This window comes from Labrus mixtus, chromosome 13, assembly GCF_963584025.1.
Source record: "Labrus mixtus chromosome 13, fLabMix1.1, whole genome shotgun sequence".
Lineage (NCBI taxonomy): Eukaryota > Metazoa > Chordata > Actinopteri > Labriformes > Labridae > Labrus > Labrus mixtus.
Genome location: NC_083624.1, coordinates 6567582 through 6585949, shown reverse-complemented (window position 1 = coordinate 6585949; position 18368 = coordinate 6567582). Strand labels below are relative to the sequence as shown.

Below are 18368 nucleotides of genomic sequence, written 5' to 3'. Positions count from 1 at the left end.
TAAAGGTTTGAATCTGAATTTTACATAACTTCATCTAATATTAAACAGGCCAATTAGTTTACATGATAAAATCAGTTCTTTTACCAAACAAACAAATTCTGGTCAATAATCAATTATTGGTTTCATCACGTAGTAAATGACCAATTTATATTTATTTATTTAGTTACTTCTATTTCAGTTTGTCTGTTTCCACGGATAGCCTTTACGTCTTTCATGATACGATGTAAATAAGTAAATAAAACATTTTGAAAAATTAATTGATTGCATATTTATTTTTTTAAATCCGTCTTTATTGTCAAATTTAAAACATCCTAAAAATGTTTACACAAAATCTTACAGAGGATGAACATACAACAGCAAAATACACAGGAACAAGTTAATTCAAAAATAAATCAAGACTAAGGGGGGATTATATATTAAAAATAATAATAATAAATAAATAAATAAAAATAATAAATAAATAAATAAATAAATAAATAAATAAAATAAAAATCAAACTTTTCCAAAAGTATACATCAGACAAATGTAAGCAGACAACAATCTGGAGCAAGGACAAAAAACATTCAACAAGGACCAGAAATCAAAACAACAAGAATTTCGACGAGTCAGCACTCAATCTTTGGAGCAATCCTGCTAGATTTATCATTTTTGATTGCATATTCATTAACACCGAGCATAACCAGTCTCATTGGTCGACCATCCGACGTGACTGAGAAAGTGGGAAGGAAGGAGAAAATGAGTAACAACTCCATCTGAGTCTGCAGCGCCCCCCAAAGCCTCTCTTCGGAACTACACCTGAGCTGTGAAGACATCCTGCCTGCCTCAAAAATCGCAGACGAGCTCCGGCGGCGGCGTGAGTCTGACACAACGGGGTTCCCTCTCCACCGGGTGACGGACCGACTGACCGCCCCCCCCCCACCTCGGTCGGTGAGAAAACGCTATGGACGCGCGGACCCCAGAGAGCCGCAGTCCCCAGATGGCGGAGTGAGTGAGGATGCGACTCCCCAGTTCCATCTTTGTGTCGGTGTCTCTGTTCACGGCCGAGACCACGGCGGCGCTGTACCTCAGCTCCACGTACCGCTCAGCTGGAGACCAGATCTGGCAGGGGCTCACGCTCCTCTTCACGCTCGTACCGTCCGTGCTGGTGCAGCTGACCCTCACCTTCATCCACCGGGACCTGAGCAGGGACAGACCCCTCGTCCTGCTGCTGCACATCCTGCAGCTCGGACCCATCGTCAGGTCAGTGCTGGCTTGTTTATGTTTCTCCGGCTGTGTTTATTATCCACAGGTGTCGTGTCCACGGATGATTTTTCCTCGTTAAAACATGTCCGGCCCGCCTGCCCATAAGCTGCTTAGGGCTGGTTTTGATTGAATGCATAATAAGGCACATGCTGTTGTTTTCATGTCGCTTTTGGCGCTTTGTCTCCTCTGACTGGCTGCTGACATACTGCTGCATTCAATGTATGTCTGTTGTGAAGAAAAAAAAAGGCAGATCAATGGCAGGGCAGCGATTATTGATATGTTCCAAATACCCCTCACGTCTGTTTGTCACAGAGAGCTTAGCCAACACCACTTTCAGTAAGACCCCCCTCCATCTCACAGTTTGATCTTCTTTAGGCCATGATCTCACAGGCCAAGCTGTGTCTGATTTATTCATGACTGCTCCATCTGAAAGGACATTAAATCACCCCACAAAGCCCAGCTGAAACACGCCACCATCCTGAAACATGCAGAATAGTTTCCCACATATGGAGAATTCCCCTTGCATTTAGAGCACAACGGGATACATAAATACATTGACAGTGTCTGTTTTATACTGTAAACATTGGCAAAGAAGAGATTTAAACAATAATAGGCCGGGTCTCTGTCTGTGTAAGCCCCCGCCTGACCTGATAGACCATCTGTTTCATCTATATGAATGTGAGCCTAATCCTGCATGCAGAAAAGAAAAGCCTCTCTACTGTACACACAGGAAAAGAGTATGCTACTGATATCAAACATGCAAACACAACAAGGTCAGACTGTGGTAAACATAACAAAAGCTTGTTCTCAAATACAGAAAGTACAACTGAAGCAAAAAGTTGGTAAATTCACAGATCCACAGGAAAATTAGGTTCTATATTTCCTGCAATAATGGCAATAATTTCAGATTCTCAGGTGTTAAAATTTGTTGTTTTTCTTATATCATGGAATGGATATGGAGTATCTTTGACATCATACAGTTGAACAATAGAGGGTATAGTGAAAACAACTTAGGCTCATAAAGCGAGTGTACTCTAATGGAAGACAAAAGGGAGATGAGTTGATAATGAATTAATTGTTAGTAAGTGGTGCAACTGGAAACGTATCCACGTCCTCCTCTAAAATCAGATGCAGGACAACAGAATGCAAGAGAACTATAGAAACAAAGGATGTTAGTTAAAATTACAACATTCTTTTTTTAAGGCAAAGAGACGACATGCCAGTGTGCGAGGTGACAACAAATGACAAAACAGAGACAAAAACATCAAACGTGCCAGGAAAAAACAGAAACAGATCACAGGAATCCAACAGCATGAGTCCAAAAATGTATTAATGCATTGTGGTGACACTGTTTTCTTATTAAAGACTTTCTATGTGATTTTTCACACTTAAATATAATAGAAATCAAGTTTATCCTCTGAAAATAACTCTGTGAGTCATGACTGTCTACAATGGGTGTAACACCCGAGTCCCACTGTCTGTGATGTTTTCAGAGTTTTCAGAGTCCTATCTTCACTTTGTTTACATCGCCAGGACGGCCGGCTGACTCCTCCCCTCACGTATAAAAGTTGTTTAATTGAGGGACTAGAGAAAAGAAGAATAACATACTGTACTCACTGCTTAACTGTGTTTCTAGATCACGCTCATTTCAGGTAAATTTACATGCAGTGTGAAGATACGAGCATAATAAAGATCGCTAGCATTAGCATGCTAACACAACAATGCAGCGCGAGTTGTTTTGGTTTCATGCTGGTGCTCAAGGGCGACATCTGCTGGATCAAAAAATCACATATAAAGCCTTTAAGATATTTCTCAGCTTTTATTAAAATGTAAATGAGAAAACAGAGAAATATGGCACAATGTTGATGCAATACTTAAATCTTCAATTTATTAAAAGCGCTATAAAAGGTTTAATGTAAAAAGTGAATATTTGCAGTTTTATAAATTATGGGCTCTGATGAATTGTCTTTACCATTTTCACCTGTTGTATTGATTCAATTACGTGTTTTTCTGTAGATTCTCCACTTGAATAGTAGATGAATGGATAAGTCAGCCAGCAGATAATCAGGATAATTGATTTCTTAAGGCTGCTCAATAAATCAGTAAATTAACCAAACCACTTAAAGGATCCATCAGGTGTCAAACTGTCTCTGCTTTTTGTCTGTTGAAGATCATTAATCCTTCTTTTTCTTTAGGGTTTGGAAAGAAAAAAAAGTAGCTTGGAAACATAACTAAGGTTCTGGTGGTTCTGAATTCACACATTTAAAAAAAAAAGTTTAATAGTCACCAAAGTGAATCAACAGAAAAATAGTGATGATGAAAATAACTGATAGTTTCAAACTGCACTTTTGGCTCGTCACCGTTCATCGAGCCGTCAGCTTTGTGAACCATGACAGTGTAAGTAACGGTTCTGTTTTATTTGTGGAAACTTCCACATCCTCTCCCAGCATGTTGACCCCCCGGCCGCGGCCCCTTGTGAGTCCGGGGGCCTGCTGGGCCCAGTTTCCCCCTCGAGTGTGTGTTCAGATGATTACTGTTCAGACTTCTACGTCTGTCCTCCATGAAGAGCAGATCTAAGAATAGCACGAGTCGCTGTCGGCTCCTTATCTCTGACAGCAGAGAGGGGAAGGTCTGTCTCTACAGTTTACTGCCAACAGCAAAAACTTCCTCTACTCTCGTCCGCCCAAAAACACCACGTCTTATATTTCATAAACATTCCTTATCACGTCAGCAGCAATGACTCGGCCGTCTGTTGGGCAATAAACACTCATCAATTTAATTTCCTCAAATTTAAGCTTCTTGTTTTCTACTCAGTATTTGTTTGTGTGATCATGTTTGTTTTCTTTATAGATACTGTCTGTTAAGATGGATCAGAGGATAGTTTGACAAAAATATGCTTAACTTAAAGGCTTCATATGAGATTTTTTTGATCCAGCAGATGTCGCCCTTGAGCACCAGCATGAAACCAAAACAACTCGCGCTGCATTGTTGTGTTAGCATGCTAATGCTAGCGATCTTTATTATGCTCGTATCTTCACACTGCATGTAAATTTACCTGAAATGAGCGTGATCTAGAAACACAGTTAAGCAGTGAGTACAGTATGTTATTCTTCTTTTCTCTAGTCCCTCAATTAAACTTTTATACACGAGGGGAGGAGTCAGCCGGCCGTCCTGGCGATGTAAACAAAGTGAAGATAGGACTCTGAAAACTCTGAAAACATCACAGACAGTGGGACTCGGGTGTTACACCCATTGTAAACAGTCATGACTCACAGAGTTATTTTCAGAGGATATACTTGATTTCTACATTTAAGTGTGAAAAATCACATTTAAAGCCTTTAAGGTCCTCTGACTAGTTTTTATCAAAGTTATGTAAAGTCTACTCCAGAATGTCTCTTTCCTTTTAGTAGCTTCACCTGTGGGGAGGAATATAGAATGATTTTGAGCAGATTTTGATAAAGTTTTTTTATTATTACTTTACGATAAAGAGATTTGCTTTTTATTGCAGATTTCTTATATCTGTTGTTAAACATCTTTATCTCTGATATTTTATTTAAGAAGCGTGAATAAACAGTGACTACATCTGTGAGTGAAGGTTTTCTAACCGCAAATAACAAGACTGATGGACCATTGAGCTGAAGGTGACTATAGACACCCAGCATTTTTTTTTTTTAAGGTGATTTTTGAACTCCAAGTATAGAGTGACTGCTTAGTTTAAAACAGATATACTGTATAGGAGAGGTCACCAGCGACTGATTGGTAAAACATGCATGGGCTAAAGTTAAAAAAAAAGTCTGAGACATTATACTGTTCAGGCCTCTAACGATCATAACTTGGCACTCCCCCAAAAAGACACCACTGGGCCTGACAACTTTTCTGGAGGAAACCATGAAGTGTGTTTACATACACACTGGTATCCTGTTTTTGATCTTATTCAGGATATAGTGTTTACATGTTCATATCCCTGTATGGAATGTCTGGCTGTTATATCAGCATCTCAGATCATGAATGATCACAAGTGTTGATCAGAGGTTAACATGCCACAGTATGCTTCTATTGTTTCTGGTGTTCCTCAGTGAGTATATCTTCTCAAACAGGTAACAGATCTGATCTGTGCAGATTACTACTCCACATATACTTCAGTCAGGTAAACACAGTCATGTACCATTGACAAAGCCTCACCTTTTAAGTTGTTATGATGAACTTTTTATTGCACAAAAAAAACAAAAACATAATAGATCAATGGAAAAACAGACAGTATATAATGATTAGTTAATTAATAAAATCTACATTTTAAAAGAAATGTGCTGGAGGAGCCAAATAAACCCATAGGGGCTCGTCGAGTGCAGCCCTCCTAAAGAGAAACATGTAACACAGAGACAAATTCTTAATGTTAGTCCAAGTAAAAACAATAAAGCTAACAAGAACACACGCTCAATAAGGTGTAAAAGAAAGCAAAACAAGAAAGAGACAAATTAAAGAAGAGGGGAAAAAGGCAGAGAATGATTATGATGCCGTTTTGGTTAATTGGCCAAGCAGGAAATAAATGGTTTGTTTTTTAAATAAGTTGAGGCTGGTTCTCATTTACACATCCTGGAGACACAATCCATTAGGAGCTGTGTTTCTAAATACTAGATGAATTCTAGGCCGATATTCACTTCCATTTTTAGCTTTGTTTTTGGTCTCCACCATTTCCTGAGGGCCTCTTTAGTTGCTCAGATCTGGTCAACAGCTAGGTAGGAGCTAACTGTCTCACTGCTGTTTGGTGCTGACCTGGAAAAGTTCAGGGTATTTCAGAGCCTGCTGTAACTGCAAATGAAAGTTATGAGAGCCCTGAGAGTTATTAATAAAGTCACAGGCTACAAACCAAAAAAAAAAGGAGCTGATAGATGCTAAAAATGTTTATTATAGCTAAAAGGAAACTTTGGAGTCCAATGATGAGTCTCTCTGTTGGTTCATCATGAAGGGAAAATAACTTTAACATACAAAGTAGTAATTTGTTTGAATGTCTGAATGAATGAATGAATGAAACTTTGATCAAGTCCATTATTTGCTCCTCTCAGATTCTGCATACAAAGACAGAATCTGTCGATGGAGGACAGGATTGTGGTATCTGGATTTTGTTTGAATTAGGCTCTGATTGCATCCAGGAAAATAATCTGTGTGAAGAACTAAAAGGTGGAGCAATCCTCAAATTTCATTGGCTTTAAATATTTGCCTGTGAACAAACATCTTCATGCAAGTGCAGCTTACACTCTCTACTTATACGTTGGTTTGAATCTCAGCTTCATTCTTGCCTCTCAAGTTGTTAGTGTGACTGTTAATTAAGGGCAGTGCACAAAAACAAAGTCTGGGGGGATGGGGGGTGGGGGGTGGGTGGTTGTCCTTTATGGAGAACTGCTGGTGTAAGGCCCCAAAAGGGGGTCGACTTCTCCCGGAGACTACAGCATATCTTATCATGTTTAACTTCTGAAAAACCTGCTCACACACTCAACCTCATTTATTTATTTATTTATATGTGTTTTAATCAAGTCGGTGATGTGTTCAGTGTGCGTGCCTCTTCAGTGTAGTTCAGGCTGATAACAGTCAGTCTCTCAGCACCCCTGTGGTTTAAATCCTCTTGCCTTGCTGTTTTATTGGCGCTGTGTAACAGTGCTGCTATTCCAGCACAGACCTCTGGCCCTGCGCCCACACTCAGCACTTCACTGTTTTACTAACTCGCTGAAATGACCGGCTGTGAGTGTAACTGGCATCTCTTTGGACATTCATAATAACATGGAGCTTAATGCCTGTGAACATGTATCACTTCTATCATCCGGAGGCATAATCAGCATGCTGCATGTCAGGACTCTGGTTACACCCACAAACAATCAGTCAATCAAAAACATCAAATGTGCAACATTTTTACCAAAGAGTCAATAATTAAATAATTTATCAAACAAACATGTGCTATTTTTTAATAGTTTTCTATTTTTTTTCTCGCCCCTACCAACTCCTCAAACGTGTCAATGTTCTGTCTTTGATGGATTCTGTCACATTACTCTGAAGATCTTTTGGTTTTCAGTGTTCATGCGTTACTTTTAATGTCAGCTGTCCTGTTCTATCGGAAAGGTATCCTTAAATTACTTCTTTCCCTGATGTCCGACTCTATCCACTATCTCATCTCTACAATAAAGGCACAAAAAGCCAAAACATAAATAAATAAATGAATCTTAAAAAAAAAATTAATGAACTTGACCTTCAAAGGGGGGTGGGGGGGTAGGGGCATTGGGGGGGCGTGCACCCCTAATATAATGGTATTGGAAACACTGGTTTTGGATCGTTAGTCTCAGGTTTTTCTTAGTCGTAAATTGTGATGGACATCATCTGACCCCTTTTTTACATTGAATTGATTTAATGCACCCAAATGTATCGATACATAAAAAACAAGCACCAGTAGGTTTATCAATATCAATAGACTAGTACTACAATACAGAGAACCCCATTACAGTGTTCACTATATTGATCTGATTAGAGGTATATATTGCAGTTTTATGTTGATATATTTCATTTCATTTCATTTTACCTTTATTTATTCTCGAGAAATCATTGAGGGCAAGCCCCTCATTTACAGTGATGTCGAGAGTACAATTAAAACGAACAAGAGACAAAAAAAAAAGACAAAAAACAACAAAGACAAAATACATAGAATATAAGACCAGAAGAATAATCAGTAAGCAGGCAACTCCAGTTAATAACATTTACACTCATGAGTACAGTGAGCTGTGATCAGGTTTTTAAATTGACCCATGGTAACCATTGTATTGAGTTTTAATGTGTTCCAGGTGTGTGCAGCACAATAGGTGAAGGATGTTTTTTTTTTATAATTAATTATTATTATTTTTTTAATATTCAAAAAAAGTTATGGAATAAAAAGTACAGTATGTGTGTGTAGTGGCTTGGAAGTATAAAACTGAATAATAAATCAACACTCTGGAACAGATTTATTAAAACTGTATTAAAGTCTTTATATGTGATTTTTCACACTTAACTATAATATAAATCAAGTATATCCTCTGAAAATAACTCTGTGAGTCATGACTGTCTACAATGGGTGTAACACCCGAGTCCCACTGTCTGTGATGTTTTCAGAGTTTTCAGAGTCCTATCTTCAGTTTGTTTACATCGCCGGGACGGCCGGCTGACTCCTCCCCTCACGTATAAAAGTTGTTTAATTGAGGGACTAGAGAAAAGAAGAATAACATACTGTACTCACTGCTTAACTGTGTTTCTAGATCACGCTCATTTCAGGTAAATTTACATGCAGTGTGAAGATACCAGCATAATAAAGATCGCTAGCATTAGCATGCTAACACAACAATGCAGCGCGAGTTGTTTTGGTTTCATGCTGGTGCTCAAGGGCGACATCTGCTGGATCAAAAAATCACGTAGAAAGCCTTTAGCACAGTGTGTGTTACATGCAAGTGGTTGCATGCCATCATTTTTTATTTTTTTTCTAAAGTATAAAATGAATAAGATGTACATTTAAGACATCTGCTCGTTAGCAGTCTGATTTACGCCCCGTCAGCTTGTTGATATTGACATTGCAGCATGCATGATCTTATTACATATCTGAGTTTGAGTTGTCTGTTATTAATGTTTCTGTGTTTGCATGGAGCCTGAGTAATGAAAGGAAAATCAGTTAATAACGGAAGGACGCACTAAATGGCCTCTGATCGCAGTCTGCTGCTGTGTTTCAGGTGTCTGGAGGCGTTTTGTATTTATGGCAGCGTGGGCCGCGTGGAGGAGCCTTATGTCAGCATCACCAGGAAGAAGCAGATGCCTCGCGGGGGGCAGTCTGAGGAGGTGGAGCGGCAGGTGGGGCAGGCGGAGGGGAAACTGTTTACACACCGAGCAGCCTTCGCCCGCACCTCTGTCATTCAGGCCTTCCTGGGATCTGCCCCCCAACTCACCCTGCAGCTCTACATCTGCGTCCTGCAGCAGGGGGTCTCCATCGGGAGAGGTGAGGCCTTTAAGTGCGCGGGACAATTTAGATTTTTTATTTTTTTTTCACATGTCGGCTGTCACCAGTCGACTGCTCCGCTCCAGCGTGGGCTGATCAGCTGAGTGCCATATTGGAAATAAGAGGATGGTGTTTTCATGAGTCAAAGTGGTGTTATGTAACCGCCTCTCTGCCAGTTGGTGCAGATCTGGAGTCGGTGCTGTCCAACTCTTCATGTGTGTGTGGGAGAGAGATTTAGTGAAGGTTCAAACAAAGTCAAGAAAGGACATCTGGTCGTCCAATTGGGACAAAATAAAAGACGATATAAATACGCAGCTCTTTATTTCCTCGGCTTCTGGCCGTCTGACACTTCTATTTCACGCTTAGTGATTTAACAGCCGAGTTTGATGAATGAGAGCTTCAGGGTCTTACAGGAGAGGTTCACATTTTTCTACCCCAGCTGCATTATTGAACATTTAAATATTTTGTACTTGCCGTGCACATTCCAAAATTTTGCACAGGCATGTTGAACATCCCTCTGTGATGTAAGTGATGGACAACATGAGGACAGGAAATACTTTACTAAAAGGACAGATTCATTTGATTAACTCGGACTAAAAGAAGGTTGAGACAGTTTGATTTTTTTTTTTAAATTAGCACCTGATTGTTATTTTAAACCCTTTGTTTGTGTATTTGTCACCTGTCATTTTTTGTTACATAACTTTAACTCACATGTGGATTTATATAACATTTTGGCCATAGAGGCAGGGTGAGAAAGCTATCTCAAACATTTCAATGTAAATCAAAGATTTGTTTTGTTATAAATATTTTAGGTTTATTGCTTTTGGCATCTTTGCACCATCAGCTTGGAATTTGCTACAAGGCACTTAGATCTTTAATTATTAACTCCTTTACTTCTGATTGCACATGTTTTAATTGAGTTTGTTTTTGATACTTTTTATTATCTGTTTTTTGGTTTTTAAATGATTTTGTTTATCTATGATGTGTGTATATATATGTGTGTATGTATACAGTATATGCATATTCATATGCTTATGTGTGTATGTGTACATATACAAATGTATGTTTGTTATTTTTAGTTTGTTTATCCTGCTCGACGTCATTTTAATGAGGGCTATGCTCTCAATGATTTTAGAGTGTAAATAAAGACATAATAACAAGACTGTAATAGTTCAATTTAGTAGACATTTTCTGCAGCTTAACATTTTTTTACTTCATTAAACATAATAAGAAGTCAGACTGAAAGGAGTGAGTTTCTGATGACAGAAATAGATCCACCTCAAACTGTTTTTATTTTTAGATTGAAATCAGTAATCCTTGAAGTTTTAGCGTCCGTTTATTCCTCTTGTCTTTTTCTTAATACCAGGCACACTGATGGTGATCTCCATGCTGTCCATTGTGTACGGAGCTCTGAGGTGCAACATCCTGGCCATTAAGATCAAATACGATGACTATGAAGTGGACGTTCGGCCCGCGGCTTATCTGTGCATCTTCATGTGGAGAAGCTTTGAAATCGCCTCGCGCGTGGTGGTCCTGGTTCTGTTCAGCTCTGTGCTGCAGCTCTGGATCCTGCCCGTGGTTCTGCTCAACTTCCTTGTCTTCTTCCTCTACCCTTGGATCCTGTTCTGGAAGAGCCACTCGCCGTTCCCGGAGAACATAGAAAAGACTTTGACCAGGGTCGGAACCACCATCGTGCTCTGCCTGCTCACCTTCCTCTACGCCGGCATCAACATGTTCTGCTGGTCGGCCGTGCGGGTGAAACTCAGCGACCCGGACCTCATCAACAAGTCCCAGAACTGGTATCGCATGGCTCTGTACTACATGCTGCGCTTCGTGGAGAACGCCTCCCTGCTCCTGCTGTGGTACGTCTACAAAACAGACTTCTACAATTTCATCTGCGCCCCGCTGCTCCTGCTGCAGCTGCTGGTCGCCTACGCCGTCGGCATCTTCTTCATGCTGGTCTTCTACCAGTTCTGTCACCCGTGTCGGAGGCTCTTCTCCTCCAGCATGACGCAAAGCTTGTGGAACTGCTCCTCCCTGCTCTGCCTCGTGTGCACCTCTCCCTCGCCTCGGAGACGGCCGTTGGGCAAGTCCGTCCTGGATCCCCTGAGCCCCGGCACGCACAAAGAGCCGGGTACCGAGGGGCCGCAGGACACGGCCAGCGACTCGGCAGAAGACATTCCAAATGACACGACGTACGACATGCTAGACGACACAGTCTACGACACTCCCAATGAAATGACCAATAGTACACAAGGTGGAATCAACGGGGACATTAGCCACGGTGCATCCGTCAATGCTTAAAGCATCACGTGCCATTCAGAGGAAGCGACTCTGACAGTTATCATCTCCTTTTTTAAGTGCCACATATTCCCTCTCTGCGAGTTGAGTTTACACTTTCAGATATCCCATCTCATCTCATGTTTTCAGCTAGTGTGTCTCCTGCTCCGTCATGAAATGTGTCCTTAAGTGGAGGTCCGGCTGCAGCATGCATCTGGTTAGTAAATGCCGCAGAGGTGGTGCTCATGGTTGCCATCAATCACTCTTATCTAAACCTCTCATTCTGCAGCCTTTAGATCAAACACAAACACCTTTTTACGTCTTGAGTTTTCTGGACTGTTTCCACCTATATGCTGCATTACTGATCACAGAGCCATGCTTCTGGATTGATTGTATTTATTATATCTCTTTGGCATGGAGGTGTGCATGTGTTGGGCCTCAAATGAGCTGTTAATCTGCAAAGGGGGGGAGAGTCTGTTTCGTACAGGGGGGTTTTCTGGGACCCCCCCCCCCCCTTTAGTTTTATGGCTGCAAGCAATCAGCTTTTTTACTCCTTGATAAGAGCTTTATCATAAAAATGCGCTGCTTCTGTGATGTTTTTGTGCTAGTTGTTGAATCACACATTGACGAAGAGCCCTATGAATCACCAAACACGTTACTGTAAAGCACACATTTCCCCAGCGTCCTTGTTTTTTTGCACGTTACAAAAGGGATTTCAGTGACTTTGGTATACCTGTCGAGCAGCTGCAGTGATGTTGAAATGCTTTATTCGGATGTGTTTGCATTTTTTTCTAACACATTTTTTGTTGTGTCTGCAAGTCTCTGTCCTCTTTTGTTAAACTATTAACACACAAAAAGTTGATTATATTATATCTCATTGGAAAATGTTTGAAATTGTACAACCTTCGACGTGTGTGAGCGGGAATGTCAGTGTTTTTATTTTGTTTTTTTGCACTAATTCCTTTTTGCAATGTATCTGCAGAGGGATGTTGACCACAGGTATCAGATGAGTGCTCCTTATGTTTGTTTAAAAAAAAAAAAAAAATAAGAGTATAACAACCTTTCAAGCAAAAAAAAAACGTTGAAAAAAAACCTATTGTACACATTGTCATACGGAGCGTGATAAAATGCATTTAAGTGAAAAAAAAAATCCTACTTAAGTCTGAATAAATTTATATTTATATGTGAAAACTCAGCAGTTTTTATTTGTTTGGCTTAGCAGCTGTTCATTCTTACACGCTGTTCTGTGCTGACCTCTAGTGGACAAAAGCCCAAACTGCCATTCTACTCTGCCAGTGTGATTTCTAAATCTCATTCATACTCTGGGTTCATTCATACTTTAATTCATTCATTATATGACAGCCTCGTATTTCCAGCAAATTCATTTACTCAACAGTTTACATTAATTCAACAGACAATTTCCAGGATTTCTTCAGAGCAAGTCTTTTTTTGTTTTTTTTAAAGTGCATCGCTTGTCAGGACTAAGCATTAAACATCTAAAACCTGGAAATACACACTCTCCAATCTTTACAGTAACAGAGGAGTATAAATGATTGAAAAAATGAATGTAGACTTGTAGAGACATTGTACACAAGTAGTCAGGTTCCAAATCAAACACAACAGCATCTACAACGGCAACAGTTCAGTCAGTTTTAAAGAGGAATGTACTGAAGAGGAGAAATGAGAAGAAGAGTTAACAGCCATGTTAGCCAGTCAGTGAGACACTGCAGCCCTTTGAACTCAACACTATTAATCTAACATTCACCATCTTTAACAGACTAACATTTGCTAATTAGCACTAAACACAACGCACAGCCGAGGCGTATGGGAAAACAAGTTCTACATTACACAGAGATTACAACATGTGGATAATATCTTAAATTTTCATGCCCGATTACGTGGACTATTTTTTTTGTACTGCCACAGGTCCCCTCATGTCATTTTCCTTCTCCCTTCAAGGCTACATTTCTCAGTCATGAATGCACATCATGGACCATCACAGCACAACTCTGAGTCTAAACATCTTCTCCTGTATATATCCAACTCGCTGCATGAAATTCTACCAGAGGGAGTCATCAGAAGGTCTTCACGTCTTCTTGGTGATGGTTTCAAGTTTGGGGAAGTGGAGATCAGCGTCTTGAGGCTTCACAGCGCCACGGCTATAGCGAACACACTGACCACACAGTACATTGTGCGATTCTCCCACCTCACCGTGCAGCTTCCTGGGGGGCACACAAAAGGAGGAAAAATGATAACAAGTAATCCTGCATCACTTTGATAATCTGTTTCTGATGAGTAGTACAACTTAAAAAAATATCAACAGTTTTATTTTATAATTTGGATCTGGCTTCTGAATCAGCTTCTTTTATTTGATTTATTTGAATGCAAGTGAAAAATCTTTTAGGTATATTTTAAAGTCTGTACTGAAACCTGGTTGTCAACCTAGCCCTTGAACAATTCCAAACATACAAACTCTAATTGAAAGTCTTCTCTCACCATCAGTGGCCGTGTCCCAGTAGCAGGAGTTGGCTGTGTGGAGACCAGCGCCAGTCTTCTGCATGACCGAACAGTTTACTGCAAAATATCAGACAGCAGCATTATTTACAGGAACATGATGAGCCGTACATGTCAACATTACACCATGTTACTCTATGGTACAGACAGTTAGCTTACCTATGTATTTAAACGGCCGTCCCTGTTTGACCAGGTGAGTCAGAGAGTGCTCCACTATACTGGCCGTCCACTGGTTCACTTTACTCTGGTCGTAATCTGTTCCTCCAATAACACCTTCGATACACTGAGACAAAAACAATCACAGAGACTGTTATCCATCAAAGAGGGAGTTTAAATTCAACACAGTTCATTAGTGACTCCTGGGAGGAGAAACGTTACCTCTTTGACTGAAATATTGATCTCATCGGCGTTGAAGATAACCTGCAGTGAAAGAACAAATAGGAATGATTTTATTTGTGTTAAAAAATACCCCGAGGTATGATTTGTTTCTCTACAAACAGAGCACCAGTCCATGACACTTACTGTGTCACATGGAAATCAGAATCAGAAATACTTTATTAATCCCAGGGGGAAATTTGTTTGCTACAGTTGCTCATAACACCAAAAATCAGTAGGAAGTACAGATAAGTTCACAATATAAAATATTATATATATACTGTCTCTCCATACTGTAATCTGTTCTGCACATGTTAAATTTACTAATTATCCCTGCACTCATGTTCACTTCATTTGTCTACTCGCTGTTATATTGAATAGTTTCTGCTGATAACATGTCTACACTCATTCACTTTAACATGTCAATACTGTCCATTTACAACTCTGTTTTTGCACATTTACATTTAATCTTTCATATTTAAGACTAGTAATGCAGAGTTAAATCCTGGTTGTATATATTCACATTCTTAGTTTTGATATTTTTAGTGTTTATTTACTTTGTATTTAATATTATATTATGTTTAGATTTGCTAATATTGTGTTTTTTGCTCATATTGTGTGTTTGGACAACCTGCTGCTGTAACGCCACAATTTCCCAGTTTGGGATCAATAAAGTCATTCTATTCTATTCTATTCTAATAAAAATAGTTAATTTTACATTTTATTATAACAATATAATAAGCATAAGTATCAAGTGAAAACAATAAGAAAGTAGTATGAGTAATAAGCTATGTTCAAGCGCAGGAAAATATAAACAATATTTACAAATATGAATACACACTGATGGATTAACAGCGTAGATATTGCACGGTTCATGTATAGATTGCACTTTTGATGTATAAATGTTGTCCAGTTTTCAACAGATTGAACAGTTTTAGTAGAGAAATAGTCAAGGTAAAAAAAAATATGAAGTTAATTGCTTTAACATTGTTACTGCCTATGGGTCAGACAAAAAAGTACACAGATTACTAAAGATCTTCAGTTATTATTTTAGATTTAAGATCATCTCTACAGGTCACAACACCTTTATTTACAAGTGGAAGAAAACAAAATCAATGAATCTACAAAATAATTGGCAAATTTGTCATAATATAAATGATTATTAAATACATAACATTTATTTTTAAAAGTATCTAGAATATTATCGCCCAATTCATTTAGCTAGAACTCCAACAATAAAATCCCTAAAATATATATTTTTTAATCTAACATTATAAATGAAATATAAAAATGGTATACTGCTCTACAAAGGCAAAAGACTTTTAACTCTCCAGAGTGTAGAACTGAGAAAAATGACTTTAAAGTCTTTTTGTTGTCCAGCCAAATGAGTTGCAGGCAGAATATTGGAAATGTGGCAATTCTTTATCTTTAATGTTCACAAAAATCTTTAACTCAAACATGACCTTTGACCCTTATTTGGAAGTTAAGGTACTCTGCCTTTGCATTGCCTGTACAATAATAACGGGTCATGCCAAGGCAAAAGGCATTCACTTCCATTTGTTACTGTATTTCACTTGGTTGCATTGTTAAAATAACACAACCAACACTATTTATTTACTACACTTCAGTCAAGCTACTGTGTGTGTGTCAGAAGTGCTTGATGACAGATATTAAAACAAACTTAACTCCACTGCAGTAAAACAGTAACTTCACTTTGATCCACAGTAAAACAAAGACAAAGACTTTTATAAGTGAAGTTACTCTGCCTTGGTTTCTCGAGGGCTTTTGGAAGTTAAGGCAAATACAACCTACTATTTTCCCAAAAAAAAAACACAATTGACTCAAGATATCTGTCCACATAATAAAGCACATCTGTAATGTTCCAAAAATGACAAGTTACTGCCTTTTGCCTTTGTAGGGCAGAATAGAGTTATGAATAATATATGTAAGTGTTTTTATGGTAGGGATTTAGTACTTGTATATATTGAGGGACTGCAAATATAAACTAGCTCTAAGATAACTGGTGCATCAAATAGTAATATTTATGTTTCATATTGCACACGCTCCCTTTACAAATGAAATGTAATAAATAAAATAAATATTGTTAAACCTCTGAGTAGGCTACTTTCTCTACCACTGCAAATTGTGTTCACTCTTACATTTATTAAATTGGTTAAGTAAATACAAATGTGGGTAATTCACGTATTTAGCTAGCTGTATACACTTAATAAGAAAACAATAAACGCACATAGGCGGGCAGCTTCCACTTTATTACACACACACCAGTACATGTAACAAACAACAATCTGTTTCAACATGAACAGGCTGTTTTAAGCGTTAATATATCAAGTAGCCTATATCAAATTGTATATATATATAGATATAGATTGTATTAAATGTATAATTGTAAACATACTGTACCAAACTGTATAGATATAAGGATTGTATAAATATATAAAATGTAAATATAGTACATCAAATTGTACAAATAGATATATGGTATATATATATATAAATTATATAAAATCATAGTATATCAAGTTGTATATATGTATGGAAAATCATTGGATTGTAAATATCAAATATATTATCATAAACATAATATATAGATAGATTGTATATATAGAGAGATTATAAAGAACACAGGAAGTTAATTTAATTTAATAAATATTTATTATTGAGCTGTGGAAAAGGATTAAATAAGTTTTATACTTCTTCCTTTTCAGGCATATCAATTGAATATATGTAATTTTCTTTTTCTTTCTTTTGTGAAATAATTTGAACATTGTTTTTTTGTTTATTGTATTTTCGTGCTTTTCATTTTGTTTTGTATTTTTTGTGTTTGTTTTTTTATTTGATATGTCTGAAATAAATTCAATCAATCAATCAATCAACGCTAAAAAAATAAAAAAAAAGCAGAAGCTTAATACTTGATAAATAAGATAAGATATAATAAGATAAATAAGGATGAGTGTGACCACTCCCCATTAAGAAGCTTTATCCTCAGTGAGCTGACTCTGTTAACTAACCAACAGGTTATCTGTTGTGTTCACTGTGACTCTTTTATTAATGTTACTCAGCAGTACTTACCTCATCCCCAGAGTTATATTCCTCCATCGTCCCTGAGGTTGCTTTGCCCTAAAAATCACCGGCGTCTGTCTGGTTCAGTTATTGTTCCTGTTTACTTCCGGGTGTTCAGAGACGACGAGCTCAACTCTGCGCAAACTCAGCTGGCTGACTGAAAGAGTACAGCGCCCCGTTGTGGTCGAAATCAGACACTACAAGACGACTATTACCAACATTAGAGGGCGCGTGTGTACACATTTTATCTCCTACAAAATACTATAAATCTTTTTATTTCTCAGGATTGATGTTCAGAAATGCAGGCTCTCACACGTTTCTTAAATCTTGCAATAAATTCCCTGATGGGATGAAAATAATGTTCTTCAAAGTAAGAAAAAACAGCACTGTCTTGTTTGGTGATAATGTCAATACAAACCTAATGCTTATTCATTCACCCATTTTTTTATTTACATATAACATTATATTTGAATTTGATTTCTAACACATATTGTGTCACAATTCACACGTGAAAATTAAAGGCCTTAATGTGAAATGTCCTCATGTGACAGTAGGTTATATTTCATGTATGCTTTTGGGCAAAGTTTGTCTTCTTGTATCCATAATGCAATGTGATCCACATTTTTTCCAGAAAGGAATTCTGAATGTTTGTTTATTTATTCAGACAATTTTAGTTTTCTTATTGCGGTTGTAGCATACCCCATGCTGTTACAGATGGCCTGGCTCTCAAACTGATGTTTCAGACTTTTATTTGAAGTTCCTTACTTTCCGTTTTTAATGGAAACACCGTAAGAACTAAAAGAGAGTAATAAAGAAAATATTACTGTAGTGTATAACTACACAATATATTAACTTAAACCTTTAAATGTTCTTA

At 38.1% G+C, this 18368-nt stretch overlaps 2 protein-coding genes across 2 annotated transcripts; one reads left to right on the top strand and one right to left on the bottom strand.

The window, feature by feature from the left end:
- Positions 1-759: 759 nt before the first annotated feature.
- xk (X-linked Kx blood group (McLeod syndrome)) lies at positions 760-12715 on the top strand. Its single transcript, XM_061053387.1, has 4 exons — positions 760-1239; positions 8982-9244; positions 10611-11713; positions 11761-12715. The coding sequence occupies exons 1-3, from the start codon at positions 995-997 to the stop codon at positions 11546-11548; spliced, it is 1446 nt and encodes a 481-aa protein (XP_060909370.1). The 5' UTR covers positions 760-994; the 3' UTR covers positions 11549-11713; positions 11761-12715.
- Positions 12716-12893: 178 nt separating this feature from the next.
- LOC132986772 (dynein light chain Tctex-type 3-like) lies at positions 12894-17618 on the bottom strand. Its single transcript, XM_061053386.1, has 5 exons — positions 17504-17618; positions 14417-14458; positions 14198-14321; positions 14021-14098; positions 12894-13746 (listed from the first exon to the last, which is right to left on the bottom strand). Exons 1-5 carry the CDS (start codon positions 17528-17530, stop codon positions 13670-13672), a joined length of 348 nt encoding a protein of 115 aa, XP_060909369.1. The 5' UTR covers positions 17531-17618; the 3' UTR covers positions 12894-13669.
- Between the last annotated feature and the right edge of the window lie 750 nt (positions 17619-18368).

What these genes read in the sequence shown, in the direction of transcription:
- xk (XM_061053387.1), top strand. Translation starts at nt 995, where the DNA reads ATGCGACTCCCCAGTTCCATCTTTGTGTCGGTGTCTCTGTTCACGGCC. An exon ending in CAGCTCGGACCCATCGTCAG is followed by an intron (nt 1,240 to 8,981) that starts GTCAGTGCTGGC and finishes GCTGTGTTTCAG; the next exon opens with GTGTCTGGAGGCGTTTTGTA. An exon ending in GGGGGTCTCCATCGGGAGAG is followed by an intron (nt 9,245 to 10,610) that starts GTGAGGCCTTTA and finishes TCTTAATACCAG; the next exon opens with GCACACTGATGGTGATCTCC.
- LOC132986772 (XM_061053386.1), bottom strand. Translation starts at nt 17,530, where the DNA reads ATGGAGGAATATAACTCTGGGGATGAG. An exon ending in ACGGCCGTTTAAATACATAG is followed by an intron (nt 14,099 to 14,197) that starts GTAAGCTAACTG and finishes GATATTTTGCAG; the next exon opens with TAAACTGTTCGGTCATGCAG. An exon ending in CTGGGACACGGCCACTGATG is followed by an intron (nt 13,747 to 14,020) that starts GTGAGAGAAGAC and finishes TGTGCCCCCCAG; the next exon opens with GAAGCTGCACGGTGAGGTGG.